This window comes from Gadus morhua, chromosome 14 (genome assembly GCF_902167405.1).
Source record: "Gadus morhua chromosome 14, gadMor3.0, whole genome shotgun sequence".
Classification (NCBI taxonomy): domain Eukaryota; kingdom Metazoa; phylum Chordata; class Actinopteri; order Gadiformes; family Gadidae; genus Gadus; species Gadus morhua.
In genome coordinates this window covers 4,509,891-4,537,453 of record NC_044061.1, presented here as the reverse complement: position 1 = coordinate 4,537,453, position 27,563 = coordinate 4,509,891, and the positions used below count along the sequence as shown (strand labels likewise).

Sequence of the window (27,563 nt, the reverse complement as noted above, 5' to 3'; positions counted from 1 at the left end):
GAGAAGAGGAACAATAGCACACCTCTCCGGACTGGATTATGGAATTAATTTCTGCTTTGAAGAACCTGTTGACAAAAGAGCAGCTATGATGTGGGAGTGAACACGGCCACGGGCGGAGGCAGACCAACAATGAAAGACAATACACACGGGGCTTTTCGTTTTTTCCCAAAAAAAAGCAAAGAGCTAAAAAATATAAAAAATGAATATTTTGTTAGCTTGAGAACAAAGCCCTGCAGTATGAGTTTACGCTCCAGTGCGTTCACAAGCACGCCAATGTGAACTTAGAAATCACCATGTGTCGAAACCCATATCTCATGAGGTATAACACATTCAATACTCACCAGGATTGCATTCATGAAAGATTATAATAATGAAAGAAAAAATGACTAAAAGGTTGATCATGAATACTAGGGAGCACTATAATGGCCTTGAAGGAAAGGAGGAGGTATTTGGTGGTATATGAAGGTCCATAGCTCAGAGCACTTCCACCCCTATCCAGTGGACCTAACTAGAGTGAGACTAGAGTGTTCTCTGTATTCTGACAGGCCGGCCGGAATGCCCTTGATGAGTTCCCTAAAATCCCCGGGATTAACTCAGGACCAGGGCCTTAAGGAACACATCAAGGCTATTAAATCAAACTCATCTCTGAGGGATGAATAATAGATTTGAGGAAGACCAAAAGCCATACAGGTTAATGATGGCCGTCTCCGTCTGCGCCTCTCTGGAAATGGGTCAGGGATGTTTGCAGAGCGCAATAAGAATGTGGCATAATGTTATACGACAAGTTGTGGAAGATCAAATGAATGAACGCTATGTTGCAGGTTTGCAAATGCGATCAGGTTTTAAATCAATTCTAAGCTTGCTCATTTGTGAGGATATGTCAGGTCAGCCACCACATATAGACACAGCAGCAAAACAATAATCTGTGGTGAAGGGGAGGAGAGAGTCCTGTGATTTATGGAGAGGTTCTGTACGATATGTCGTTCAGAATCATCCTTCTACATTATCTATTATGTGACCTTACTTTCAGTTGTTTTTTTCTACGACAGCGAAGCAGTTGAACGCCTGGGAAATCTTTTCAATTAGATATTGAGGAGATCATAATCTCTTAGATTCCTTACAAGGAGTGGCCAAGTGGGTAAGGGTCTGAGGCTAAATGCAGTTAATGCTGAGATTAATAACGAGATTTAAATGTTATCGTTGAGCAGATCAGAAATAAGGTCGATAATTATACCCCTTCTGTCGCAAAACCACTGCTCAACAAGCCTTGCAAGTAATTTGGCTCGCTTAATAATACATTTCGACCAAGGGATGTTATTAGAGGTGTTGTAATGATTCACATTAGTCACCAATCACCAGACGACGGACAGAGATATTGAGGTGTAATGGTTTTGTGTCTGACCATCGCAGAAGGATAATTCCCTTGTTATGGAGATGACATGAAGAGCCCAAGAGGTCATTAGTATCCTGCTTTAATCTCCCCTTTGCTCGGGGACCAGAGATAAACCATGTGTTTGATTAGTGGCGTTGACCGGTAGAAACCACCACTTGAAGAGATAGCTGTAGGAGCAACCAACAGAGCACACGTGACAGATCACTGGCTGGCCCTTTACACTCTCTTCTATGGGTTGGCATTGGTATCTAAGCATATTAAGGATGATGGTGAATCATATTTGTGTTTTCCCACAGATAAAAGCATAAAAATCCTGAAGTAATCAAATTGCTTTATTAACATTTTGCTTCCCAATTCAGAAACTGAAACCTGCGTCATTTGAGATGCTTTTGGATGAATGTTAAGGAAGGGATTATGAGGGTTTAGGGAATTATAGGTTCCTTAAACCAGATGCTTAATTGTAACGATGTGGTGTATATGTGGTAAATGACTGATCTCTATTACTGCTGAAAGGTAAACAGTGCCATCTACTGGCAATAGGCAGGGGACAACATGTACTACATACACACACAGAGACAGGAGAGAGAGAGAGAGAGAGAGAGAGAGATAGAGAGAGAGAGAGAGAGAGAGAGAGAGAGAGAGAGAGAGAGAGAGAGAGAGAGAGAGAGAGAGAGAGAGAGAGAGAGAGAGAGAGAGAGAGAGAGAGAGAGAGAGAGAGAGAGAGAGATTAGACATAAGTGCCTTTTAAGACTCGCCCTTCGATATGTTTCCCTCGATGATATAATGGCATTCATAAAGCTATTGCAAGGTCAATTTATTTTCTATGCAGCAATGCAATGATTTGAGACTCACCGCATGAATATAATTTTTTTTTGAATAACCTTTATTGGTGCATTTTGGTGATCTTATTTCTAATGCAGTTTTAAAGAGAGGTTGATGATCAGTGATGTTCTGTTTCGGCTCCAGAGAAGCCGGCCGGTACCTACTGCCCCCAGCCTCTCTCCCTCCATACCTCCTATAGGAGAGCTGAATTGTTAGCACCTTAGACCATAAGGGTATATTTACTGTTTTCCCAAAGCGACTGCATGGCATTAAAAAGCAGGTTTGGTTCAGGCATCTTGTTTCCAGGGATCGATCCCAGTACCTTTTGGCTGGCAGTCAATACAGTCAAACCCCCTAGCCACTATAACCCCATACCCATATCCCAATACACCCTCAAATACTAGAGAACAGAGGGAAACAACAAACAAAACAACTCTCGTTTTCCTCAAAGCACAACAGCAAGAGACATTCAAAATCGGAATATGGTCTGTTGCGTCTTAAGTTATCAATCCAATCTAGCACCTAATGACATAAATAAGATGCTTCTGTGCAGGGGAGTGAAGCATAACGTTAGCAGAACAACTTTCCCTGCCTAAAATGGTTCTTTCGAGGAAAGGCAAGCGTCCCGAAGTAATAGAGCACAAATATCTCATAACTCAACCACGGCTTTTGTGTGATGTGATGGATCATTGTAATAACAATAAAGCTCCAAGAGGCTGGGAGCTGAATTATGATGCCAAGCTGCATTAAACACCACTAGAGGACTCTGTAGGCGTTCCTTAATAAAATCAAACTTGAATTAATATGTATGTATATAGGTTTGTATGCATGAATGTATGAAGTATGTAAGTACGTATGTACGTATGTACGTATGTATGTATGTTTGTATGTATGTGTGTGTCTGTGTGTATGTGTGTGTGTGTGTGTGTGTGTGTGTGTATTTATGTGTGTATGTGTGTATGGATGCATGTATGTATGTATGTACGTATGTAGGTACTTACGTACGTACATGTGTATGTATGTATGTATACGTATGTATGTATGCGTGTATGTGTGTCTGTGTGTGTGTGTGTGTGTGTGTGTATGTATGTGTGTATGTTTGTATGTGTGTATGTCTGTATGTATGTATGTACTATGTATGTACGTATGTACGTATGTATGTATGTATGCATGTATGTATGTACGTACGTACGTATGTACGTATGTATGTGTGTATGTATGTATGTATCTAGGTTTGCATGTATGAATGATAATTCATGTATGGAGGTTTGTACACGTATGTATGAATATTCTTTGATTTTCTTGACAGCCGTTTGACGTGGCTGTTGTTTGGATGAGTTGTTCGGACGAGTGGTTCTCAAGAAAGCTGCCAGCAGCGATACCAGAGGCCAGGCAATAGGCCCGGACGCATGCGTGTTTTCAACAGGCACTGCACTAGTTTGAATAAATGGGTCACAGCTTACGATAAAGGTATATTAATTAAACATTTGTTAATTCAGTAATAAACATGAATGAATAGCATTAGCCTGTTGGTCAGGTTAAGGGTTACGGTTAACTTAGGGTTAGGGTAAGGGTTAGTGGCTATGGTGAACTCCAACCCTTATAAATTAATTAATACCTTAGTTAACATGAACAGCATTCGTAAATACAAATATAAACCATTCGTAAATTATTCCTAGTCACATTGGTGTAAATAAGCTTTGAGTTAGTTAATGATCGTTGCTGCATTTGCAATTAATGTACCTTTATTTTAAAATGTAACCAATAAATGAAATGAAACTAAACTTTGAAATATTCCAGAAAGCACTTTGTGGAGTGTGTGTGGTTGATGGCTGGTTGAAGCAGCCTCACCTGGCCCGAGTCAGACTGATTGGACTCTGCGGCTGGGTGAGGCTGCACACCTGTTGTACATTGAGTAATCAATGTTCACAGGTTAAACCAGCCATCACCAAACACACTCAGGGAGATCGCCTATAAGGCAGCATAGTTGGCGCCCAGTAAAGACACCTAGCTGTCTTGTAGCCTGCACATTGCCACACACTTATATCAAACAACCATTTCTGATCTGAACTTGTTTCTATATGAATGGTGACCTATACATTAGGCTACACTAGACCCAATCAACCTTAAAACTGTTGAATCAGTTGTCCTGCAGAACTCCTCCTTGTAGTTATTTTTTTTGTTGTTAAGTCAATACTTTGGTGCATGGTTAGTTAACCGCTGACATAATGAGCTGGCCGTATTGTGGCCCTGATACACCCGTCTGTGACTAATCCCATTATTCATTCACGAAAAAAAGGGCCTTATCACAGAGAAGGGTAATTGGTACACAACTCAATGTAATTTAAATTCCTCACGTGCTGTACACAATTTAATTGAGGCACAGGGAATAGTCACAGTCTAAATACACCTTTATCCGATGAGCATAGATTAATGGACAAATGTGTAATATAATGCTTAAAGTTTAATATAGTATGTGCAAATGTAATTGTTTTATTTTAATCCTTTAATGAGGTCCTGGAAATAAAGAACTACACAAAAACATAAAAAGAAAGCAGGGTTATTCTAAAGTGTTAAGGCGGATGGTGCAGGGGACAGTGGATTGATGGAGACTGTTGAGAATAAAGACAGCCAAGTCCGCCTGAGAAATCACAAACTCTCATTTCAGGATACTCAAACAGTAGTACTGAATGATTCACTCTTGGCAAGACCAAGTCCACTTGGGGCTGACTTAAATTGACTTTGTTGGAATGATGCTTCACTCGTACGGATAATTCGAGCCCGGAGAGGCGGAGAAAGGAAAAGTACCAGCAAGTAATGATAGAGGACCGATTTGAACATTTGGGTCCTCGCACTGACGTTTCCTTGCAGGGTCAAAGGGTGAATGGTGGGCTCAAGTGATCCCTATGCACTCTCCAATTGATCTCTCTCTCTCTCTCTCTCTCTCTCTCTCTCTCTCTCTCTCTCTCTCTCTCTCTCTCTCTCTTTTTCTCACTCCCTCTGTCTATCTATCATGCCATCCCTGTCTCTATCCATCTCTGTCTCTCTCTCTCCACCTCTCCCCATTAGTGAGGTTATAGATTCATACATGTGAAGTCTGAGGGGCTTATAGGTCAGCCAATCGCAACATCTCCAGGGAAACTAGCTGGAGAAAAGAAGTAGCTATAGTCAATATCGCTGTTACCCTGGTTAATGAGAAGGGGAACCTCTGTAGAAATTAAGGGAAGTAAGTATCGGTACAATGCTGAAGCATGGATGAACCACCGTAACTGGGTTGACATTGTGTTAACATGATCATTGTCACCTGATCAAACAGAGCCGTGAGTCCCAGCTGCCACTACATGTCAGCTTCTATTGTAGCCCTCACTCATAGCCTTGAGAGAGAGGGATGGGGAGAGAGAGAGAGAGAGAGAGAGAGAGAGAGAGAGAGAGAGAGAGAGAGAGAGAGAGAGAGGGAGAGTGAACCAATAAATAACTTTTTATCTGATCAAAGCAACAAATGCAATCAAATGTGTTGCTCTTATAGTTTGATTTTGGTATTAATAACATTGCGATATTAGCATCTTGGATCCATTGCAAAAAAACCAACAACCATAAAATGTCAATTCAGGACCCACTATTGACTTCCTTTTATTGCCTTCCAAACGTTGAGGCAATAAATCGGGAAAGCACCATAGGGTTACTATGGGCCACAAGTAGAATAGCCATCAGGCCCTCAGACATAGCTCATTGATTGCTCTTAAATGAGGTGCTTCGCTTTAATGGCAGCGATAATAAAAGACCTGGACCTCAGATTATGTTTTTCAATTGCTCGCTTCTGGAGAAACACATTTAAATAAAGGTTACCCCCTGCTTTTAAATGTTGTGAATTGGCCTTTAGTTTATAAAGAGATGTAGACCTCCACGCTGGAAACCATGGCTTCACTTTGGGTCACAGTTGGCCGTTCCAGCTTGCTGCACAGTATGGAAATAAACAGCTAACAGTGTCTGTGAGCCAGGTAGGGGACAGGAGAGGATCCAGATCTTCAGGAACCACGGAGGTATGGTGTATGTGGAGTTTGGTCTGTTAGTAAACAGAACATTAAAAACTGCCTGAAAATATTCTTTTCAATCTGTGTATTCAATGAGCTGCTGACATTGCACTCAGAAACTAAGAACTTCCTCAACAGTTGTGTAATGCCTGACTTTGCAAAGCAAAAAGAGAAAAAGATGTTGTGTCCTATGTTAATCCATGTAGGCCTACGTCTTTACTGCATTAATGTTCGTATGCTGCCTTGTAATGTTTTCAACTGGCGACAATAACGTTCCTTTAAGCAGAAAGATAGCTTTTTCTTTTCTATCTTCTATTCTTTTCTATTTTCTATCAGACTTAAAAACAGCTGAATTTGCCCATGGCTATTCTTGAACGTTTCTCAGCCTCCTTTTTTTTAACTTTATTTTGTTAGCAAAAATACCGAGTGTTTTGACTTTCACTTTAATCTTTATTTTTTTCAAAGACTCCAAAAATCAAAGAGCGAATTTATAGTCGAGCATTTCATTACAGGCCTATAACAACAATGAATAATGGTGTTTTAAATAAATAAAAAAAGTTCAACCTGAAGGGAATTCAAGTAAGGCAACATGGCCTCATGTTTTTATTCATAATTTACATGCTACATGAACAATCAGAAATGTGCACAATCAATGGCTTTTAAAGGGGGACGACGACGACGACGACGACGACGACAACAAAGCCATACACATTGAAACACGTCGATGAGTAAAAACACACAACGCATTAACAAAGACATAGTAGTGAACTGCAATTGCGACGGCTGCAGAGGCCCCCCGGCGAGGGGGGAGATGGGGGTGATGGGGATAGTGATGGAAGGACTGGGGGTCCGGTTGTGGATGCTCTGCTGCGGATCCGTTGCTTGCGGTGATTCCGTGTGTGAGTTGAGTGGCTCAGATGCACTTGAGGAGGTAGGAGTTGCAGTTGGCCCCTCTGCCGCAGTCACAAAGTTTCCCAATGCGGGGACCGAATTTCATGGCACACCTGTCGCCCATCCCGCACTGCCAGGTCACGGCGGCACGGAGGAGGCACGAGGAGGAGACACGCACATTACGCACGTTACGCACATCATACGCACGTTATGCATATAGCATTTCTGGCCTTACACAATTCTATATATTTGGTTTATGGCGGCTTTTTATTAGTTCTCATGTTACTAGGCATATTTAAAGAAATATATTTGCAATTAGTCCATTGGATATAAAACAATCCTTTATTTTGTATCTTGCATAGAATGTCTAATGTTATTTTATTAATAGATCACCTTCTAGAGAGGCAGAGATATCGACGGAGAGAGAAGAAGAGAGAGAGAGAGCGGTTCAACACATAATGTAGGCTGATAGGTGGATGGAAAAGGAACACAACTTTCAAGTAGGCAAGCATATTTACATTATTTGACTAAAGCTGATCATGCATGAGCTATAGCTCAAATAATGAATAATGATGCATCAGGAAAAACACAAGGACCTAATTTTGCCAGAATTGGCTCCCAGAAGTTGTTTTCTTGTGCGTTTCCACTTGTGTAAAACACAATGATTTACCATTTGGATGCCTCTCTTCTCTGGGGGCGAGACGCGGTCGTGCATCTTCCCTAGAATGCGCTCCATCGCCTCGATCTGGCCCAGAAAGTGTCCAAGAGATGAGAAACAGTGGTCCCTTAGGGTGCTTACAGCTTAAAGATGAGCCAGGTGTGAGACGAGGCGAGGAATGGTTTGAATAAGGCTGATTATAACAACAGTAGAGCTCCAACTCTCAGACAGTTTTTGCTGTCTCCGCTATAACTATTAATTAAAACACACCATCACGGTCAAGCTCATACTTACAAAATCTCTCTCTGCTCCCACGTCGCTTCGGTCTACTCCAAAGTCTTCAGAGGAAACTTCTTGCGACGTCTGTCCGTGACAGAGGACGGCCACGAGGCCAAGGCAGAGCAGTCCACGGAGCATGCCAGAGTTGTCCATCACACCGGTGCCACGGTGCGTCAAGAGCGTAGAGAGACGGAGTCAATAAAGGAGGTTTAAAGGGTCGCCGGTTCAGAGACGATCTAACTAAGACCACCAGACTTTCACCTCTCTTATATAAACTCGCAGCCCCGCCCGTGGGAACGAGCTGTATAAATGTAGAAGCCCCCGAGTGTGTCTTTAGTGGCTGGACGGTGATGGGGGTACCCGCAGCATCCAGACACACCAACCCATCCTCTCCGTCTCCAACACGCACACACATGCACGCACACACACACACACACACGCACACACACACACACACACACACACACACACACACACACACACACACACACACACACACACACACACACACACACACACACACACACACACACACACACACACACACACACACACACACACAGACCTCGTCACTTCATTTGCAATATTTCCCTCCTGCTCATGTTCGTGACATCGAGTTTCCATATTAAAGTAGCCTCATAAAACAACCTTTTTATTTGATATAATTATTTTGGTCCAATATGTCAGAATTAACCAAATGACCAGGACACGGATCGATATAATAGTTGCTTTTGAGCGCAGCATATTCCTGAAGCGCTACGCCCCAACCACGCATGCGGCCAGTGGTCCCAATAGGGTGGAGTCAGTCTCTGGAGGGTGGAGTCAGTCTCTGGAGGGTGGGGTCAGTCTCTGGAGGGTGGGGTCAGTCTCTGGAGGGTGAGGTCAGTCCCTGGAGGGTGCGGCCGCTCAGCACCAGGTGTTGAGTGGCAGCGCCTCTCATGTCTTTCATCCCTTTGATTCACCTCGTTTGGCTTGTAAACCGCGTTCGGCATGTCTCCCTCCGATAGGCTACCTCAGGATGTGGTGTATGTGCGTGTAATTCTGTGTGTGCGTGTGTGTGTGCGCGCGTGTGTGCACGTCCGTGCGTGCGAGGGTGGAAGCGCACCTGAATGCCTTCATGTGGCATATTGTAGGAACGTGGGCACGAAGCTTCTTTTGATTTAATTCATAAGAACCTCATTCATCAAATAAACTCTTTGAGTCGCCACACATCCAATAGATGACGAAAAAAAAGAACATTATTTGCCACCAAACAATTCCCCCATTGTCATCCCCCACCTGAACACCAGGTGGAGTGGAGTAGAACGGCCTGCAGAGGGCGCTGCGTCTGCAGCTTCACCGACAGGGCGACCCAGCCGAGGGGTGTTTTCTGAAACGCATACTTTAGGATTAGGAAGAACACACCCAGTGACATCAGTGAGGTCTGAAGAAGAAAAAAAAGTGCTCAAATCAAGCTGTGTGCACAGAAAGGAAACAAGAGGGCCGAAAGGTCCTTCCCATCTAAGTGCTGTTAGCCAAAAGTGTTCCTTTACGCTGCGTAAAAGTAGCATCGATCCCCCCGCGGAGTGCGGAGTTTAACGCGTCTCAGGAGAGGATGTCCACATCAGACGAGGCGGACGGGCTGCGGCCCAGATATGGCTGTAAGTTTAACTTTTCTCTCCTTGAGATGCCGAGCAGTAAAGTTTCTCCCTTTTGGACTTCAATGGACTTCTGAATACTGTTTGGATTGACGATAAGGTTTTCCCTGCGAAATGATCAGCGACTCTTAAAAGTGTATTTGAGTGTCATGTAGGCCTGTGTCTGTTAACTGTGGAGAAGTTTCATCCGATTTTAATTCGGCATGGCATGAACCATTCACTTCCGTGTTTTCATAACTGTTGCTGAAATATGAGGCAGGCCTGCAGTAGGTATCTCAGCCCTCCATGTTACTCATTTACAAACTTTAGATTCGACTACTTTTGACAAGAAAGTTTTAGTTACTTATTATGGTATTGCTGTACCCAAAGGTTGTCTCTCTGAGAAGTCAGGGGTTTGGATGGTTCAATGACTGTACACCAGGGCAGCCCTCCCATATCCCAGTGAAACCTAACCTCTCTTAACCCTAACATCTCCCTTAATCTCTACCTTAATCACATTGTCTAGAAAGCCAGAACTATGGTCTTCTGTCCCAATCATTTAAGCATAGTGGTAATTCCGATTATTAAAGTGACAGGCTCGTAATGGCGTCTATTAATTCTAGTAAAAAAAAAATAATACTATTATTGTCAATTATAATGTTCCGTCTTATTTCTACAGTACTGCATCGGTCATCATTTAATATGTGGCAAGAAATGAAGGAAAGCCCTTCATATTGCGTCCCTATGTCCCCATCCACCTCTTCATAATTTAAGAGGATAACAGCTCTATTGGCTTCCAATTATATTAAAAACGGTGAAACGGTCCCAGAGATTCTAAATAATGAATTAAGCTCTGCTAGTAGGTACACTATCCTTCATTTTTTTTCTCTCCCCAGCCCCATTCAGCCTTGTGCATTAATTACTGTGAGCGATTCATTCGAGGTCCCTCACTGAGGGCCTGCTGGTGCATAACTGAGTCGCAAAAAATGAAAGTGTAGCGGCCGCCTAACGTACGGGGGGGAGAGTCTCCGAGGGGTTGGAGGAGATGTGCGAAGACTTGTGGCAGGTTATGCAACATCCAGACAGTTGGGGGAGTTTCACTTGGGAGACTGCGTCAGGAATGCACACGGTGATTCCCTGCTAATTATCAGAGGGCCTGCACATACTCCCATGCAGAGGGCATTTGCTGTTCCAGACGTGTGTGTGTGTGTGTGTGTGTGTGTGTGTGTGTGTGTGTGTGTGTGTGTGTGTGTGTGTGTGTGTGTGTGTGTGTGTGTGTGTGTGTGTGTGTGTGTGTGTGTGTGTGTGTGTGTGTGTGAAGACGGGGGACATCATAACAACAACTCGACGACTCTCTTTTCTAACGACTCCTCGCAGTTTTGGTGCAGTCACAATTAGAATCTGAGAAAGGAGAGAGATCTGTAAGACGAAGCCCTCCCTATCAATCATATATAAACTGTGTGTGTGTGTGTGTCTTTGTGTGCGTGTACTACAGCTGTATTGGATGGCGTGGAGCGTCTCACTGCAGAGGAGATGGACGAGAGGCGGCAGCAGAACATGGCCTACGAGTACCTCTGCCACCTGGAAGAGGCCAAGAGGTAGGACACGCCCACACACACACACACACACACACACACACACACACACACACACACACACACACACACACACACACACACACACACACACACACACACACACACACACACTCACACAGCCCTGGTGCTGTCGACGCCTTCCTAAACGGCCGCCGCCCGCAGACCACAGACGCATCAGTTCGTCCATGTACCCGTTACACACACACACACACACACACACACACACACACACACACACACACACACACACACACACACACACACACACACACACACACACACACACACACACACACACACACACACACACACACACACACACACGGGGGCGACGGAGTCAGATGAGGGGGCGGGGTTGTTGTCTCCTCTGCCACAGGGGAGAGGATCCTCTCTTATCCCGACTGTAGTGTGGATGTATCTGGATGGGCCGGTCGTTGCATAACCGCAGTACGTGACGCATCTGGCGTGTCCAGCTGTTGCAGCAGCACATGTGTAATCCGTGGTGAAACAGCTGCAGGCGACATGGCAACGGACAGATCACTCTGGCCCTCGCTGTTCCAACCGTGGTGTGTGTGTGTGTGTGTGTGTGTGTGCGTGTGTGTGCGACGCATGTGACGTGTAAGAGATTGTACGTGTGTGTGCAGTTCCTTGTAAGGCCTGGCCCCACATATTATAAGCGGTAAAAGAGGAAGGATTTAACCAGACAGGAAGTGACTCAGTACCTTGTATCTGATGTTGTTGCCACAGCAATCTATAGTTGTCATAGCAACAGGCTGTGTGTGTGTGTGTGTGTGTGTGTGTGTGTGTGTGTGTGTGTGTGTGTGTGTGTGTGTGTGTGTGTGTGTGGTGTGCGCGCCTCTCTCTCTCTCTCTCTCTCTCTCTCTCTCTCTCTCTCTCTCTCTCTCTCTCTCTCTCTCTCTCTCTCTCTCTCTCTCTCTCTCTCTCTCTCTCTCTCTCTCTCTCTCTCGCGCACTGCGGTTCATTGCTGCAATGCTGAAGAGCGGAGCCCTGCCTCACCCTCGCAGTCACACATCAACCCCTCTACGACAGCAGCAGCAGCAGCAGCCTCCAACCGTCGCAGACAGAGGGCTGGCTCTTCATTCCAGCCGTGGATTATGAGCTCTGTGCGCTCTCCGAGCGAGGCTGCACATTATTGTTGCTATGGGGAAAGGGAGGCCGGACGGGGTTGGTTGGGGGATTACATGAAATGACCCAGAGGGTGAATGCAGACGTGGGAGGGAGATCTCAGGCTCCTACAGTCCATTGTCTCACGCTCACCACCTCCTCCTCCTCCTCTGCTCTAGCCAGCAGTTCCCAAACAAACACATGGTCGCACTCTGTGACGATGACCTTGGAAAGAGTGGATACAGCGCAGGCAGAATGAATCCCCGAAGCGTGTGCTGCTCATCCATGTTGGGGTCGGGAGGCTTGACCTTGAGAGGTGCTGTTGCTTGTCTGTCAGGGGGACTGTGTGTGTGTGTGTGTGTGTGTGTAACCCCTAGATGTATCATGTCTCTGGGCAGCAGGTGAACTGCAGGGCGGGGAACTCCCACCTGCTTTGACCGAAGTCTGCGGTGTATGCCTCTCCGCGGAAACAGTGTTAACTGGTGTGAACCCCCAACCCCCCCGAAACTACACAGACAACATAGATACCCTGTGTTTCTCTGTGTCTGTGTGTCACTCTATTTCTTGCTTTCTCTCCCATTTTGGGAATGCGGTTTGGCCAGTATTCTCTCCATACCTGTGCTCGTTGATCAGTCTCAAGGGTCTACATAAGGTTGGGATCGTTGTATTGCCAGTCCCTTGTGCTCTAGTCTTTGTGCACTGTATCTCTCAGGCTCTGCTGTCGACTCTCACCACCTCCTTCTCCCAGCTGCTGTTAAACCCTCACTCGTTTGCAGTACACTGGTTTAATTTGGTCACTGCTTCATGTAGATTGCAGGGTAGGCATCCAAAATGAATTCTTTCAGTTTACACAAATTAGACCATATGGAGACAATTAAAAGTATAGCGCAAACAATGATGGTGGTTGGGAGTTTGTTTATCCCTTGGTGAGATGAGGAGGGGGGTGTGTGTGTGTGTGTGTGTGTGTGTGTGTGTGTGTGTGTGTGTGTGTGTGTGTTGTGTGTGTGTGTGTGTGTGTGTGTGTGTGTGTGTGTGTTGTGTGTGTGTGTGTGTGTTGATGACCGCACGCCTGCATGTATGCGGGCGTGTGCTGTTTAAGACTCTCCTCCCAACACATAGTAGGAGTTGTAATTAAATTGCTGATCCGGTGGGTAAGGCTCCAGTGATAGCAAAGCGAAGGAACGTTCTCAGAAGACTGCTACTCTTCGTCTGTCTGCAGTGCTACATACACCACGGCCTCCTGGAAGTTATTCCAAACCTGTGACATTATCAACTTGTTGGTTGAGGTGACTATTTTAACCTCCTTCTCAGGGTAGGAATGTCCCTGGTGCATATCTAAAGAACTGGTCTATCAAACACAACTACTCTACAGTTACAGTAGATTGTTATGTTGACATTCGGCTAAATATAAAAGAGCATATGAACAAAAAACGTAAACAACATTTTTTAGAACCGCCATAGTATTTGAATCCCAGCTGACACAGTGGTTCGCTGACACCTTAAGAAAAAAGGATTTCTGTAAATGGGCAGACCTGGAGATTTTCGATGACAATGTGTTCAATTTGAGTCCTCAACCTGTGCTGGACTGTATTTAACCTAACCCTTTAAAACACAGTCTTTCTATTAATTTAAGCAAATTAAGTGCTATTTTCTTTGCTCCAAAACACCTTCTCAGGGAAGGAAACTAGTGCCTTGGTGTAGCTGACTGTACCATTGTCCATGCATTGCCTATTACATACTTATTTCCAGACAGAGATTTGTATTTTCCGTGGAAACGTGACGTTGAAATACTTTTGTGTCGTGACACGCTGCTTTCCACCGGTGGTGTAATGTTCTCAAGTGAGCTTGGATTTATTGGCCAACGGTCTGTCGAGTCTCGACGTGGAAACAAAAACCTGCCCGTCTGCTGCTTCAGCACAACAAACGTGTGTGTGTGTGTGTGTGTGTGTGTGTGTGTGTGTGTGTGTGTGTGTGTGTGTGTGTGTGTGTGTGTGTGTGTGTGTGTGTGTGTGTGTGTGTGTGTGTGTGTGTGTGTGTGTGTGTGTGTGTGTGTGTGTGTGTGAGTGAGAGAGAGACAGGGGAAAACAAGGCAACTAGCCTATTCTAACGACTCCTCACACACCCTTCATTGTTTACGTCGGGTAGTCTTGGTTCAGTCTCAATTAACATCTGAGAACGAGAGTATCTGTCAGCCAAAGCACTCGCTATCAATTACCATCACACTCAAAGTGAGTGAGCTGTGGGTACTGACAAAATCTACTCCACGCCAACAACTGGGGACGTTGCCGTGGCTACATCCTCGACAGCGATTGGCTGTTCTTCACTTCAGTCCTCTGGACAGCTGGGGCTCCTCATTGTTCCAAACTAACAAGTTACGTCGGTGACATTTCGATTTAATGACCGGTAATTTCCAGAGATAGCTTTTGCACAAAAGACTGCCTGCATGCTTCATGATCACGAACGTTTGCCCACGGGGGGGGGGGTTTGCGCTGACGACGTTGCGTTCCTCATCTGCCGAAAACATTAAAAGTAGCACTTCTCCTCTCATCTCGGAGCACAATCCCAGTGGCCGCTAAAGTTCTGCGACAGTCATTTCCTGTTTTGGTATAATTTCCATGCACTCCCATGTAGACCTGGCTGGCTGCCGTTCCTGTGATGGGGTTCTCCCTAATAGCAGCCACCTCTTTATTCTGCTGCTGGTGAAGTTCGCTAATGAGAGGCTTCACATTAAAATACAATTTCACTCTTTAGGTGACGGCTCATTTGAAGAGCCGACTATGACTAAGTATCGAGTTCTGTAATGAATCGGAGTCTTGGTCAAAGCAACTTGCCGCCGAAAGCAGCTCAAGCGAAAGCATTTTAATGAGCATTACAATGTTGACACCTTGAGTTGAGCTGCTTTTCTCTCCGTGAGCTTATAGCGCATTTGTGTGCGAGTCCGTCGACGACTACTGACCATGAAGCAACGAAGCGTGGAGCTAGGAGAAGCCGTTTGCTTTCTCCATTTTACTATTTATCTTTAATATGGCAGTCAACCAACCCCTTAACCACACACACGCACGCACACACAATTCCCCCGCCTCACACCTAACTACATAGGAAACTGGAGACGAGAAGTTACTCTCCCGGTTTGCATGTCAGCGGGAGCGTGACGTAACGTGAGGGAACAGTGAGCTGGCAGAGGGCATTCCAGCGGGCGTGTTCCCAGAGGAGCCCCACTTTTCCCAGAGGTGGAGCAGTAAGCGGCGCTGCTGTTAAGCTCCATGACTCACGTTCCCTCCTTAGTGCTCCTCCCTGTGCCCCTGTCCTGCTCGCTCCCGCTCTGCCGATGTCTCACGCCCCTGCGGGTGTGGAATAGTCGCCCGCAGGAGGCGACTCCAACAGGGGGTCGATGGCGGCCATCACCTGGGGCTGGCTGAACGTTCGATGGGTACTCGATGAATGAGTGCTTTTAGCAATTAAACCACCCCCCCTCCCTCAACGCCCTAGTCTGGGACCTGTGTGGCAATCAGGCAAAGGTTCCCACACACGCGCACAGATATTCAAACCGCTTGCAGGGGAAATGCTTTCGCTGTTCGAGGCACTCGGGAAATTCGGCTATCAGCTGAGGTGACACGGCAGGCCCTCGGATGGAATGAGGTCGCTGCTGGGAGCAGGATTCCAGTGTTTCAGCTGAGCATGTAATGAACAATTTGGCGCAGCCCCCCTATTTGTTTCCCTCCCGCTTCAGTCCCGCCCGTGCCCTTTCCGTCCTCCCCAGGGAATCGGGTCCGACCACGCCAATAGATTCGTCAACTTGTTGTTCCATGATGAGCGTGTCGAGTGTGGCTAATCGTTCCGTTGTCTCTCAGACTTGGCCCTGATTCACACCGCTTCGCTTTAAGACTCTCGCTGTGTGAGACAGAGCGGGTGTCAGTTCGCCCGGCCGCTAACGACCCGACGGCGTCATTTACCTGACGGCGTGCTGTGTGCTGATAAGGCCGTGCACATTTGAATACCTTGGATACCTCACTCTGTCTCACTCACTGACTGACTGACTGACTGACTGACTGACTGACTGTGGACATACTTGCTTGTCTCAAGTATGCATGGATGCACACACCAGGCCAGGGGAGCCAAGGACAACAAAGTGCTGTGATGTCTTTGAGGAACCCTCCACAGTATCTTCTTCAGGGTGGAGCACAGGGAGGAGGGAGGTCTTCCTCCGTCACCCCCCCCCCCCCCCCCCCCCCCCCCCCCTCTGCTCCTATAGAAATACATTTTGTTCTTTGCACAATGCAGCACTTTGTGACTGCCGCTCATTAAGAGGGGCTGAATAAACAACAGCACACACGGGCACAAGCGCTGGCCCTCTTTTGATTGGCTGCGTGGAGTGAAGAGTCGTGCGGTTAACTATTTTTTGCCTTTTTGAACGTTGGAAAAACGATGGTCTCTTGTTTTTTCTAGTGCAGCTGCACTTAGCCGGGGGGGGGGTTGTTGGGTCAGAACTGGGGGGGTCCCCTGATGCATGTGGGGTCACAGCCACGAGCGAAATCACTAGCGTATCATTGGATTGTGTAAAAATTACGATTTGTGTGGATACAAATGTTAGCCCCTGAGCCCATCTCCAGCTCTGAAAACATTTGGGGCCGCTAATGTTTTCAGAGCTGGAGTGGGCTCAGGGGCTACAGTAGGTTGGGACCACTGTTCTACCAGGACGTTCTAAAGAGGCAACGCTCCTGGTACCGGGCCCATCTCTCTGATGGAAGGGAGTGGCAGTGGAGCAGGTTCATTGGCTATGACAATAGATGCCCATTAGCCCATTCCAGCTCCCACCAAACCCCCCGTCTGTGGCCTGCGTCTCAATGTCAGTACACTCTGCTAATGGCCGGCCTGCATAAGCAGGTTGTCATCAGGCTGTTATAAAACAGGAAGGTCAGGGGAAACGTGTGTGTGTGTGTGTGTGTGTGTGTGTGTGTGTGTGTGTGTGTGTGTGTGTGTGTGTGTGTGTGTGTGTGTGTGTGTGTGTGTGTGTGTGTGTGTGTGTGTGTGTGTGTGTGTGTGTGTGTGTGTGTGTGTGCGCGCACGCGCGCCACATGTGCACATGCAGTAAAGAGGAAGTCTGCGTGCAATCAGTGTGTGGACTGGTACATAAAAACCCTGGCGCTCCAATCACTTTTACAAAACTCCCCCGCATCCAATATCGGTTCAACCTTTTAATTAGCGGTCCTTCCACAACACAAGGCTGCTCTTGTCCATTATTCTGCTTCAGGCACTATCAGCAGGGTTCTAAGTCCCCCCCCTGGCTTCGAGCCATCGGCTGGCTGAACCGACCAAAGCTGCGTGGCACTACGTTTTCTTCCGGAAGCTTCTGTGATAAGCGAACGATTGCAGGTTTATTTGCCGTCGTCTGCGAGGGTGACTTTTGAACACTGCGGTGGGCTTCTGATGGGCTGCTGCTCACTCAGGATGTGTGGCTAGAAGCAACAACGTTGTGAGACTTCCTAGCGTTCCGGTTGCGGCGCAGCATTGATGTGCGTTGCTTTGCTCAGTGGCAGGAGGTTCGCTTGACCCCTGACTACTGATCGGCCGTAGTCGTTGTAAGAGATTCTTTCCTGCTTCGGCGACCGCCACCAGTAGAAGGTGGATTGAGTTTGGCCTCCCTGACACTCGAGAAAACATGCAGGAAAGGTACGATATGAGGACATAACCATAAAGAGGGAAGTGGAATGTCATGTCGACATGTTTCCAGCGGTTTATTTTGAGACTCTGGCAGAAAGATCCAAAACTGCATGCCGATATTGGGTGGTGACTGTTCAAGTCCCAGCGTCGATTGTAGAGCGAGCAGAGACCTCACAATATGTTCGTATTACAGCGTGGCAGTGATTCCACCCAACGGTTCACAAGGCTGACGAGATTGTGCTTGTCATATTTTGACACGTTTATGTCATGTTCCAAACATCTCTCGTCTCGCTGGAATGCCACGGTCCACATTCTAACATGCATCGCATGCATTGCTGGCGTCCTCCCTCTCTAAGCAGAGGGTGTGGCTCTGTTTGCACTTGAATGGGAAAGGGTGTGTGAGCCTGATAGAGGTACCATTAGTATGGAGCCTTTCACTGCCTTCCTATGTCGAGTGAAAGGAGGGGGTTGTTCATGGCCGGCCGGCCCTGGCGCCCTGGTCCTGGCCTGGCCGCTGGGGCCTGAATAGAGGGCCTGTATCTGGAGACCCTGTGTTACAACTTCCTGGGACGGGAGTTGTTTCAGCTGGTGTGTGTGTGTGTGTGTGTGTGTGTGTGTGTGTGTGTGTGTGTGTGTGTGTGTGTGTGTGTGTGTGTGTGTGTGTGTGTGTGTGTGTGTGTGTGTGTGTGTGTGTGTGTGTGTGTGTCCGGAGATGGGAATAGATTGTTGCTCTCTCTTTTGATGCGGAGCCAAGGTTGCAGTAGAGTGGGATTTATTTTCGCTCTGCAGTTTATTTGTCTGCCTCCGACCGTTTGACCTCGGCCTGTCTGCTCTCCGGCTGTGAAATGCCCCAAGACCAGATCTGCTCTCAAGCCTTCGTATCGCGGAGCTCAGCTCTAGGGGTCACATTAGCCAGCCCAGCAGACATCTCTTAATTTAGATATCATGACGAGTCTGTATTCAATCGTAAGATATTCAGTGTGCGCCTAGATATTAGCACAATAATAGACATAAATGCACTTTAATAAGTGCATTTCAGTTTGAAATTCAGTAGGTTGTAGCGATGTAGGCTAGATGTTTCTGACATTATCTATTCATGTTCCAAATGGATATATGGCATCTTTATGCAATTGAAGGGTAGAGTTTCGAAAGTGGTATTTTAATTAAATATTCAAACATTTGATCTATAATGTGCAGTGCTAATTTGCGTTCCCCTTACTAACCATACAAGCTAGCACAACCAGTCACGCTTCCTTTCCCATTAAAGGATCAAGAAATATGTGAATAAAGCATCGCAGGACCTTTCTAATGTTGGTAGCATCGTATACCAAACAACTGGATGAACAGGCATGAAGATGCCGTTTACATTTTGATTACCGTTTGTAAGAAGCTTGTCGGATCATCGCGTCATGCCATTAAAGTTGAAACTGGTGCTTTGCTTCTTGGGTCGGTCTTCAGCTCTGGGAGGTTGGGGGGTGGTGGTGGTGGTGGTGGTCCGCTCCAGTGTCCCCTGGCTACAGCGGGGCCCTTGTGGAATCCGGTCGGAGAGGGGCCCTGGCCTTCCAGTCATGGCATCTCCGTAGTTCCCCCCTCGTGGCCCAGGGCAGACCGCGACACACGGCTGGAATGTGACCCCACGCAGTGACCGCAGAGAGATGAAATGTTACACATCTTAAAAATCGCCTCATGGGATCAGTTACGTTGGCCGCAGAGTGTTGTCCTGTCAGCCTGTGTGATCGCCTCAGGTGTCTTTGGCCTGTAGGCCACAGAGTGCTGTCCTGTAGACCTGTGTGATCGCCTCAGGTGTCTTTGGCCTGTAGGCCACAGAGTGCTGTCCTGTAGACCTGTGTGATCGCCTCAGGTGTCTTTGGCCTGTAGGCCACAGAGTGCTGTCCTGTAGACCTGTGTGATCGCCTCAGGTGTCTTTGGCCTGTAGGCCAGAGAGCGCTGTCATGTCAGCCTGTGTGATCGCCTCAGGTGTCTTTGGCCTGTAGGCCAGAGAGTGTTGTCATGTCAGCCTGTGTGATCGCCTCAGGTGTCTTTGGCCTGTAGGCCACAGAGTGCTGTCATGTCAGCCTGTGTGATCGCCTCAGGTGTCTTTGGCCTGTAGGCCAGAGAGTGTTGTCATGTCAGCCTGTGTGATCGCCTCAGGTGTCTTTGGCCTGTAGGTTTTTCCGTAGTTCAATACAAACGTGTGCTCTCCCCCCATTCTATTGTACTCTCTGATCAGCTTGTTGTCTGTGGTAGATGAGGCCTAAACATTTTTTTTGTTCTGTTCCGGTTTCCGACCGACCCTGTTTATGTGCGACCCCAATTATTTTATGAGCTTAAAAAAAAAAAAAAAAAAGGTTTTGATGCTAACTATAATTACGTTTTTGTGCAGCACCTCTGCATTCTGTACAAGGATGAGCGCATTCGCTCGTTTTTTTTTTTACCTATCATTCCCTGCCGCTGGAAAAAATAAAATAAAAAAATAAAATAAATTCCCTACCTACCCATGACCTCTACTGACAACCAACAGGAACCAAACTTTTTTTTTTTTTTAGGCCTAAGGATAGGATGCTGTTGGCTTCTTTGCAAGCCTCTCAAGGAAATGTCCTTAATAGACCTAAGATGCTTTATCAATTCAAGGGTGTTTGACTGTTGAACTTTCAAAGACTGAAAGAATAGCAATTCATAGTGGTTTGTAACTTGGTTGGTTTTGGTTATACAACTCATACTAAAGTGACTGCCCACATTTAGAACATACTAACCAGACACAACTGTCGTCACATTGTTACACTTTTCTGGTTACATCATCATCATTCATTTCAACAACAAAACTGCATAGCACACATTTCTTCATTTTACGGCCATTCCCTCTGTGACTGCCTTGCAATGGATGGGAGCAAACTAGGGGGTTTAAATCATCCACGCCTGAATCATAATTCTTTCTTCACAATTGATTCACAACTTCCAAAAATCCAAACTTCTTTATACTGAATCAATGGCATATTAACAGTATAATGTTTGCTGTTAGGCAGACAACTTTCCCAAGCTTGAAAAGTTCGGCATATGTTTTATATTGCATTGTAAAATCTTGGCAATGGATAAAACAAGACAGTTCCTTTGCAGCAGTGGAGACTCATGCAGTCTCTGACCCCGCCCACCACCATATCAAAAGCCACCCACCATCATATTCAAGCCACCCACCCCGATATCAGAGCCAGGCACCCCCATATCAGAGCCAGGCACCCCCATATCAGAGCCAGCCACCCCCATATCAAAGCCAGTCTTACATGCAGCCTCAACCACTGACAGCTTATTGGCCAGGATGCCGCCAATCTTGCTAAAGGCGGGCTTCTAGAGTCCATACCCACAACCCTCTCTGTGCAGAGTCGAGAATCGATTGTGTAACAGGAATTGTTTTAAATCGAGAATCGATGTTGAGTCTAACATAGACCCCCAAATAACCATCCTCTGCACCGTGAGACACAGAGAGTCCCGTCCCTGCAGCCAACCTCAAAGACCGTCAGGGTCTGTGCGCCCCCCCGACCGGCGGTCTCTGGGCTCTGGCGTCCCCCTCACCTAAAGGCTCCTGCTGTGTGGCCCCTGCAGGTGGATGGAGGCGTGTCTTGACGAGGAGTTGCCGCCCACCACGGAGCTGGAGGAGGGGCTTCGCAACGGCGTCTACCTGGCCAAGCTGGGCAACTTCTTCGCCCCGCACACGGTGTCGCTGAAGAAGATCTACGACCGTGAGCAGACGCGATACAAGGTGAGGACTCGGCGGACCGCGACACAATAACATACTCATTATTAAAGGTTGTGTCAGCGATGTTGGGTGACTTCGTCACTTCTGTTGGTAGTTGAAGCGAGATCCCAAACAAACAGAGCCAGCTCACCCCTCCCTGTCGTGTTTCGTGCATCCAGTAAAAACGATCATGAACGCAGCGCAAAAACGCACAACAACCACCCCTTGTCGGTGATTGGTTGGAACCAATCTATTTTGAATTTTGAGTGGTTGGTAGCACCATTTGTTTTTGGGTGCGATCTCAGAGCATAGGCTGCCTACAGAGACACTGTTTTTTGACAGCCTGCTTATGGGGCGGGCAGCTAGCGGATCGTGAGGAAAGATCAGATGAATCTGGTCTTTTATGTTTTGGCCTAGAATCGCCGATCCAACCTTTGAGTTGGACAATGTTAACGTGAGGCATGTGTTCAACGGATTACGGGGAATGGGTCAACCTAACAATTGTTAATGCTTGGCACTTGATTCTGTGAACATCCTTACTGCACCGACAGCGATATATTGGTTCTTCTGACAAATGTACTTATTGTAAGTCGGTTTGGTAAAAGCGTCTTCTAAATGCCCTAAAAGTAAATGTAAATGTAAATGATTAGATCATTCATGTCATATTTAAAGCCCAAGCCGATTATCGGTAAATACTGTTGTATTCATACAAGTACATTCCCGTCGGAGTAAACCCAAAGCATTTTTTAAACGCTGTTTTTGATTTACATCAAATGGCTCCCTTTTGAACCAATCACAGACAACGTTTGAAATCTTGCTGTTTGTCCAGCGATAGTTCCGTACCTATTCTGTGATTATATTGTGTTGTTCGCATTGCCTAAGGAGTCCCAATGAGGCAGCCCTAGCTAACATAACATGCCTTCAGTGCCACATGAGTTGTGTTCTTAACCACTTTGTGCCGTGACGCTGGCGGCAGCAGCAGCAGCCGCAGAGTGAATAGGTACTCTTGTCTTTGAGACTCCGGCCTGCTCTGCCCTGTGAGGTAATGAATGAATGAATGAAATGCCTGTTTGCTCAAGTATGGCTTCTCTCCTGCAGGCAACCGGGCTCCATTTCAGGCACACAGACAATGTTATCCAGTGGCTGAACGCCATGACGGAGAAAGGGCTACCAAAGGTGACGTCTTGTCTTCTCTTTATCCCCAATCCCACCTTCCTCATTTCTCCCTCTCTCTGTAGCTCCCTCTCCTCATTCAACCACAAAGACATTTCCTTATATTCGCGTTTAGCGGTAACGTCTATGACGCTGCACAGCCTTGCAAATGTCCCCGAGTGGTGCTCTGCCGAAGCCGTTATAGCGAGCCACTCCTCGAGGCGTGCCGGGACAAGTCTGTACGGTCCCGGTTCCCAAGGTTCACTCCATAACTGTCCCCCTGACTTTTCAGATCTTCTACCCAGAGACCACCGACATCTACGACCGGAAGAACATGCCCCGGTGCATCTACTGTATACACGCTCTAAGGTAGTCTCTCGCCCTCTCTCTCTCTCTCTCGCTCCCCCTCCTTCGCCCCCCTCCCAGTGTGTCTGATTGGGATGTTTGCCTTCTGCCCCGGGGCCGGGCAGCCCTTTAGTGTGACAATGCACACACTCCGACTCGCTGGCAGAGTCCCCTTGACAACGATTCAACGAATCAACACACTGTAGGCAAATATAAGGTGAGAGCTCGTTGGGGTATGTGGGCGTGCGTGTGTGTGTGCGTGCGTGCGTGCGTGCGCGTGTGCGTGTGTGTGTTGAGAGATTGCTAGTCTCTTCCTGAATGAGCCGATGCAGAGGTGCCTCCCTGTTTAGCCGATGGTTGTCATTCACTGTAATTTGACGAGTAGCTACTATAATCAGCAGATGCTTCCAATCAAGGCAGCAAAATGGACCCTAAGCCTGCCTTGGGTATATAAACATGCCTGTGTGTATAAAGCGACTACCATCGAGTAAACACACTTTCTGCCCAGAAATACATTATTTTGCCTCCAAGTCCGAGAGAGTCTTGGCGTTTTTATAAGGTGAACTCTGCGGTTTTACTGGCATCCGGGCATGCTGTGAGCCCCCCTAGAGAGGAACCCCAGGCCTCTCCCTGAGAGAAGCCTGCCATCCTAGTTCTTGCTCGCTTCTAGAGAATGTTCCAGTGAGTGTAACAACAACAACACATGAACCAGGGGGCTTTACGTCTGGTGCATGGAGTCAGGAAGTCCCACTGACAGAGACGCGTGTGTGTGTGTGTGTGTGTGTGTGTGTGTGTGTGTGTGTGTGTGTGTGTGTGTGTGTGTGTGTGTGTGTGTGTGTGTGTGTGTGTGTGTGTGTGTGTGTACTGCCCTTGTAAGTTTACTAAATGGCTGTTTGTTGCTCTTAAAAAAAATAAAAGAAAAGGCCTCATTCTCTGATGCCAGAATCCCCTTGCCGAGCTATGTTTATAATTAGCGTTAATTTAAGGGCCGTAGCAAACAATATTGCGTTGTTACATTGCCATTCTTTGTGGAATTCAAGCTGGCCTTTCCCCAGCCGCCTATAAATCTCCCCCAGGCCTGGGAGCTTCCGCCCTGGGCCTGTTGTCCGGCTCCCCTTTCTGCCGCCCCTTCCTCTCATTCTGCTCCGTGGCCTTCATGTGCTCATTCTCTGCCGTGTTTGTTCTCCTCTCAACACAGCCTTTACCTGTTCAAGCTGGGCCTGGCCCCTCAGATCCAGGACCTGTATGGAAAAGTGGATTTCACAGGTAAAAAAAAAAAGAAAACTGTCTCCGGCCGTCAGTTCCCCCCCTGCTCAAAAGTTTGAATATTTTGCAAAAAAAAGCAAAGATTAGCCAGCGACATCGCTGACGCCATCACAGCCACTTTAGGCAGATGTTTTCAGATTTCCTTTAGTATGTGTGAAGGGTTTTAAATGATTGACTGTTGGATGCTCTGTAAACCCAAACCAGACCCATAGGAGTTGCTACTGCAAAAGTATTTTTGGGTGTGGGGGAAGGCCGGCAATGTGAAAGCCATTAGTGATAGTAAGAGCTTTTCCTGTCCTTTGGGCCAGCGCTCGGCTCTCTGGACTAGAGGGAGATTCAAGGCTTGAAAAGTCATGTACTAGTCTGGGACTTCTTGTCTCATTCCTGTTAATTATACATTTTAAAGCTGTAGTAAAGGGTTTGATGTCGGACTCGTTTTAGTCAATGATCTAAATGTATTATTACTATTGAACTTTTACTTTGTCTTGTGTTTTATGTTGGAACTGTGTACTGCTGTCCATCTTGACCAGGTCTCTCTTGTAAAAGAGATTTTAATCTCAATGATAAACCTGGTTAAATAAAGCCCAAAGCCTCTCGCTCTCTCTGTCTCTGTCCCTCTCTGTCTGTGTCTCTCTCTGTCTGTCTCTCTCTGTCTCTTTCTCTATGTCTTCCTCTCTGTCCGAGTCTGTCTCTGTCTCTCTCTCCGTCTTTGTTTCTCTCTGTCTGTCTTTCTCTGTCTCAAACTGCTATTCATTGATTGGTTCCGTTGCTTTGCACGTCTTTCCCCGTTCAGAGGAAGAGATCAACAACATGAAGAGTGAGCTGGAGAAGTATGGAATCCAGATGCCCGCCTTCAGCAAGATTGGCGGCATCCTGGCCAATGAGCTGTCAGTGGATGAGGCTGCATGTAAGACTGATGGGATAACATGTGTGAAGGGGCGGGGCAAGGGCCTGCATGAGTCTCCAATGCTGCAGAAGAACAGTCTTGTTTTTATCCATAAAGATTTAACAATGCCATATAAAATACTTGATAGGCAGAAAACTTTATCAAGCTTAACAGCAAACACTATACTTTTAATAATCCATGCGATATTACATTTATGACATATAAAATACATGCACAACTTATACTTATAAATTAATATAAGATAATAAGATCAATCAATAATAATTGATAATAAGGTCTTATCAATACCAAACAGGGGAAAGTCATTTGTTATTGCAGCTCAAAAGTCAAATGTAGAGGGGAAAAGAGGTATGTGAATAAATAAAATACAACATTGATGTAGTATATTAATTTATCAAACTTGGTCAAATTGCCCCTCCTCCCTCAGTGCACGCAGCTGTGATCGCCATCAACGACGCCATCGACCAGGGCGTGCCCCAGGGCACCATGGCCGCGATGCAGAACCCCAACGCCATGCTGGTCAACCTGGACGCCGACACCGCCCAGAACTACCACGACATGCTGTACCAGGCCAAGGGGCAGAAGGTGGCCAACTCACGCAAACGGGTACGGCAACCCCCAGCCCGGTCCGGTTCACACCCGCGCCGTGTGTTTCCGTGGATGTTAAAGGACCTTACAGGGTGCATTCTCCCCATGCTGTATCTCGTCCATCGGAGGAGACGTAAAAACCGAGGTCCTGTCTCACTGAGGTCATACAAGATCCCAGGGCACTTATCGCAAAGACTAGGGGTTTCCCCCGGTGTCCTGGCTAAAACTGCCCAACCAGGCTCATTCAATCTGAACCCCAAATCATCCTCCTGTATAATTGGCTGACTCATTCATTCCCTCACTGTCCACCTCGAACTGGTGTGTGGTGAGCACTCTGGCGCAGATTGGCTGCCCCCCACCCAAGTGGGTGCTACACACTGGTGGTGGTGAGTGAGGTCCCCCCCCCTTCCCTGTAAAGCGTCTTTGAGTATCTAGAAAAGCCCTATATAAATTCAATAAATTAAATGCAGTCCATTCCAATATTTTTTTACCTTTTTTTTTATGGAGCACTGTAGGGAGGCATGTGGCTCAGGAGCTAGAGAGTGTGGGCTGATAACCGGAAGGTTGCTAGTTCGATCCCCAGCTCCTCCTAGCTGAGCAAGACACCCCATCCTAACTGCGCCCAACGAGCTGGCTGTCTCCTTGGGGACAAAGTTATTCATTGTAAACTAAACTACTACATGAGATTGCAATTTGTAGCGTACGACTCCTGAGTCGATGCACGCAGTACTCTGCGCCAATGCCTGCTTGGTGTTGATGTGTGGATGTTGTGCAGCTGGTGGAGAACGCGGACGCAGAGAGAGACGTGTACGAGGAGCTCCTCACGCAGGCCGAGATCCAGGGGAACGTCAACAAGATCAACTGTAAGTCTCACCAACCCCTGCCCCCCTACCCTCCTTCCCCACCACAGAATTATTCATTCTAAAGTAATCACTGGTCGAGACGCTGATGTGAGCCACTGGGCACACTGGCAGTGTGTGTGTGCACGTTATTGTATGGTCTGCGTCGGTGCGTCCCGACGAGCCTTTGATCGGGTTCTGTTCCGTCGTCGGACAGTGAGCAACGCCCTCAGCGCGGCGGAGCAGGCCCTGCTGGCGGGAGACGAGGACCGGCTGTTTGACGCCCTGAAGGCGATGGGCGTGCAGAACCTGCAGGCCCAGAACAAAGGCTGGTACCTCAAGCAGCTCCTGGCCGACCGGGAGAACAAAGAGCAGGTAGGGAGCCGCTCACCTGCGGAGATCTGCTTTTCGGGTTTCACTGCGGTCCGCCTTTCCACAAGGAAGCACTTGTGGTATCAAGTGGGAGAATAACTAATTGAGGAATGCCCTCGAGTGCTTCCAGCCACGGAGCTGAAACTCAAGATTTTAGTGCACTTACATTTCCGTACAAACGAAGGAACATACTTGAGTTTTTCAAGCATGGATTTGGACTAATGTGCCTTTAGTCACATGTCTTTGCGCATTGTTTTCATTAGTTGGTATCGGCATTGTGTAGATATTTC

At 47.0% G+C, this 27,563-nt stretch overlaps 2 protein-coding genes across 2 annotated transcripts in view; one reads left to right on the top strand and one right to left on the bottom strand.

Annotated features, from left to right (window-relative positions):
- Positions 1–6,721: 6,721 nt before the first annotated feature.
- cartl (cocaine- and amphetamine-regulated transcript-like) lies at positions 6,722–8,328 on the bottom strand. Its single transcript, XM_030377574.1, has 3 exons — positions 8,090–8,328; positions 7,808–7,882; positions 6,722–7,267 (listed from the first exon to the last, which is right to left on the bottom strand). Exons 1-3 carry the CDS (start codon positions 8,225–8,227, stop codon positions 7,160–7,162), a joined length of 321 nt encoding a protein of 106 aa, XP_030233434.1. The 5' UTR covers positions 8,228–8,328; the 3' UTR covers positions 6,722–7,159.
- A 1,137-nt stretch (positions 8,329–9,465) lies between these two features.
- iqgap1 (IQ motif containing GTPase activating protein 1) overlaps positions 9,466–27,563 on the top strand; it is a 35,865-nt gene continuing 17,767 nt past the window's right edge. Inside the window, exons 1-10 of the mRNA XM_030377787.1 lie at positions 9,466–9,714; positions 11,186–11,288; positions 21,672–21,828; positions 22,903–22,980; positions 23,249–23,325; positions 24,500–24,567; positions 25,361–25,474; positions 25,902–26,080; positions 26,838–26,925; positions 27,119–27,276. Coding sequence (XP_030233647.1) covers positions 9,669–9,714; positions 11,186–11,288; positions 21,672–21,828; positions 22,903–22,980; positions 23,249–23,325; positions 24,500–24,567; positions 25,361–25,474; positions 25,902–26,080; positions 26,838–26,925; positions 27,119–27,276 — 1,068 coding nt within the window. The 5' untranslated portion in view covers positions 9,466–9,668. The remainder of the gene's footprint in view (positions 9,715–11,185; positions 11,289–21,671; positions 21,829–22,902; positions 22,981–23,248; positions 23,326–24,499; positions 24,568–25,360; positions 25,475–25,901; positions 26,081–26,837; positions 26,926–27,118; positions 27,277–27,563) is intronic.